The sequence below is a fragment of the Puntigrus tetrazona genome, unplaced genomic scaffold, assembly GCF_018831695.1.
Source record: "Puntigrus tetrazona isolate hp1 unplaced genomic scaffold, ASM1883169v1 S000000513, whole genome shotgun sequence".
NCBI lineage: Eukaryota > Metazoa > Chordata > Actinopteri > Cypriniformes > Cyprinidae > Puntigrus > Puntigrus tetrazona.
This window is the reverse complement of record NW_025048150.1, coordinates 402,501-405,000: the sequence shown is the minus strand read 5'-3', so window position 1 is coordinate 405,000 and position 2,500 is coordinate 402,501. Positions and strand designations below refer to the sequence as shown.

Sequence of the window (2,500 nt, the reverse complement as noted above, 5' to 3'; positions counted from 1 at the left end):
AAGGGCCCGGCGCCCATCACCTCCTCGGTCAGTTTACAGAGTCTGTCGGTCAGCGGGATCCCTAAAGCGTCTCGCAGCGGTCTGCCGCGGCCCTCGTCCTTCATCGGCCCCGGGCCGGGCCCTCGGGGCAAAGCCACGGCTCCGGTGCGCAGGTAAACCCTCCAGACCCTCAGCGCCGCACTCCTTCAGATTAAAACCTAACATTAGAAGGCTATGAAAAACTGAGGCTGAGATCCTGAAGAATTTGACCTAAAAGCAGCAGATTGAGCAGAAAAACAGCTTTAATGTGTGCCTTTCGCTCAAAACCATAAACTGATAAACCCGTATTACCCTGCTGTTCAGATTAGAAGATTTTTAGTGATTATTAAGTCAGAACTTTCTGATTCCAATCATCAAAGCTGCATGTGTTTCATTAAAAATATACAAGATTTATTATTATGAAATATAAAAAATTTAATTAATGGTTTTATATGTTAATATACTTTAAAACACAATTTATTTCAGTTTTCAGCGCGACGTGATCCTTCAGAAATCATAGTAATGTGCTGATTTATAATTAATTGATATTATATAATATTACGTTATTGTTAATTTTACGTAACGTTTTTTAATTAAAAAATAAAATTTTTCCTTTCGTTTTAAATAAGTAACAGTTTGTTTGTTTCTCATGTACTGACCGACAGCTCTGGGGTTGCCATGTTGAGAGAAATCAGGAATAAGTTCAGAATCTTACTGTAGATCTAGACTAAATATAAGCATGCATTTACTCAAAAACAGAATCAATAAAAGCAGTCAAATGCAAACATGCAATAATTAAATTTGTTCAATAATATAAATATCATTTCTGATCCAATTCAAGCGTACCGATAATCAGAGAATAGTGTTGATCTTTCTTCTTCATGTGATTAGTTTGATGTCTCTACTGTTCAGACCATCTACATCTCCTTCACTCCCGCCGTCAAAGGACTTTTAGATTTATAAAAGATCTTTTTAAGCCCTGTCCAGATTAGAAAAGCAGCTCTAAAGTGATGCAGCACACGACTTCTCATAGAAAGTAACAGTATGGCTGTTTTTAGTGGAAGCGTGTCTGTGAGTGTGTTGTTGGTGTTTGCTGTAGTTTGCTGCCTCCTCCGAAGAGCCTGGCGACTCTGAGCGCTCTGAGGGACCGGAGCTGGAGAGACGGCTGTTACTGAAGATTAGAGACGGGTCCCGAGGGTCCCGCTGGCCGGGGCCGCTCGCTTCTCACCAAGTGCTCTTGAGGAGGCTTCCAGAGCAAACGCAGCTCTGTATGCAAACACGCCAGGATCCGAGGGGTCACACATGCTGCTAAATCAGGGGCCCCGGGCCCCGCGCTGAAGCAATCGGGCTGAAGATAAACCACTGCAAACTACACTCTTAAAAACCGCTCTGGGTTCCACAGAGAAGCGTTCCATGTCTTTATAATCTGAAGAACCTGCTTTTGACGCTAACGAGCTTTTGAGAAACAGAAAAGATCTTCAGATGTAAAAGGTGCTTTATTTTGGCATCTCTGTTTTTAAGAGTGTTTTTATGATTTTAAAAGTTGTAACCAAAACTCAAGAGGTTTTTAACTATTTCCAGGTACGTAAGAGTTTAATGTGAACATGTTTATATGATGATTAGTGCTTTTTATCTTCTCATAGACTCTCCTCACTGATCTCTACATGTGTTTGATTAGACTTGTTCTCGTATTAATTTGATGATGCACTTTCACCGTTAATGTTTATTTAGTTGTTGATTGATTTCTTGATCCCGTCTGGGTTTAGGATGATTTTCAGATGTAGATGCAGCACTGAATTTATTTATTTAAACGTATCTTTCATCTCGTTTCCTTGATTTATTGTGTGAAATATATTTAAAAGAGCGTTCTTCACGTTTGCACATTGTTTCTGTAAATGCACCACAGTCTTCTTCCTAAATATTTCTGTGTGACTGATATTTTAATGGGCGTGTCTGTATTTAAAGTCCAAATAAAGTTTTGTTTGTTTTTTATGATATTTTTATTCGTTCTGAGAATGCACACATTAGGCTCTGCTTTATTCTCAGTGGACTTTTTTCAAGTAACTAGTAAAGTTTTTGAAAGTATTTAATCGTATTTAAAGATGTTTTATGGTTTTGATTTGAGTTTTTAGCTCTAGTTAGCTGTAATAACTGTTAATCAACCCATGAGCTGCAAACTTTATACATTTATTGATGGAAATGTCTGTAGTTCTATAATAACTTCACAGATTGAATCCATGCCTTACTTTTTCATTCTCTTTGCTTTCTTCCATCTACATTCAGCAATATTCAAACACCTTACAAGAAAACATTTTCTTCATTTTCTTCATGTTAACTGCAAACAAAAACAGCAGGACGTGTCCCAATAACATCACTTTCTACTTAGTGAGCAACCTTAGAATTTAGAAATGAAGATCTGGTGTTGAAGGTTTTCACTGTTTTTTGTTTTAAGAGATTTAGATATCATTTATAAAATGTAACA

The 2,500-nt window shown here is 37.8% G+C and overlaps 1 protein-coding gene across 3 annotated transcripts in view; it reads left to right on the top strand.

The window, feature by feature from the left end:
* The window catches only part of slain1b (SLAIN motif family, member 1b), a 13,055-nt gene extending 11,040 nt beyond the window's left edge, over window positions 1-2,015 (top strand). For all 3 annotated transcript variants that reach the window (XM_043232067.1, XM_043232066.1, XM_043232065.1), the window contains 2 exons: window positions 1-152; window positions 1,118-2,015. The exon at window positions 1-152 is cut by the window's left edge and continues 98 nt beyond it. In XM_043232067.1, coding sequence (XP_043088002.1) covers window positions 1-152; window positions 1,118-1,193 — 228 coding nt within the window. In that variant the 3' untranslated portion in view covers window positions 1,194-2,015. The remainder of the gene's footprint in view (window positions 153-1,117) is intronic.
* Window positions 2,016-2,500: the final 485 nt, after the last annotated feature.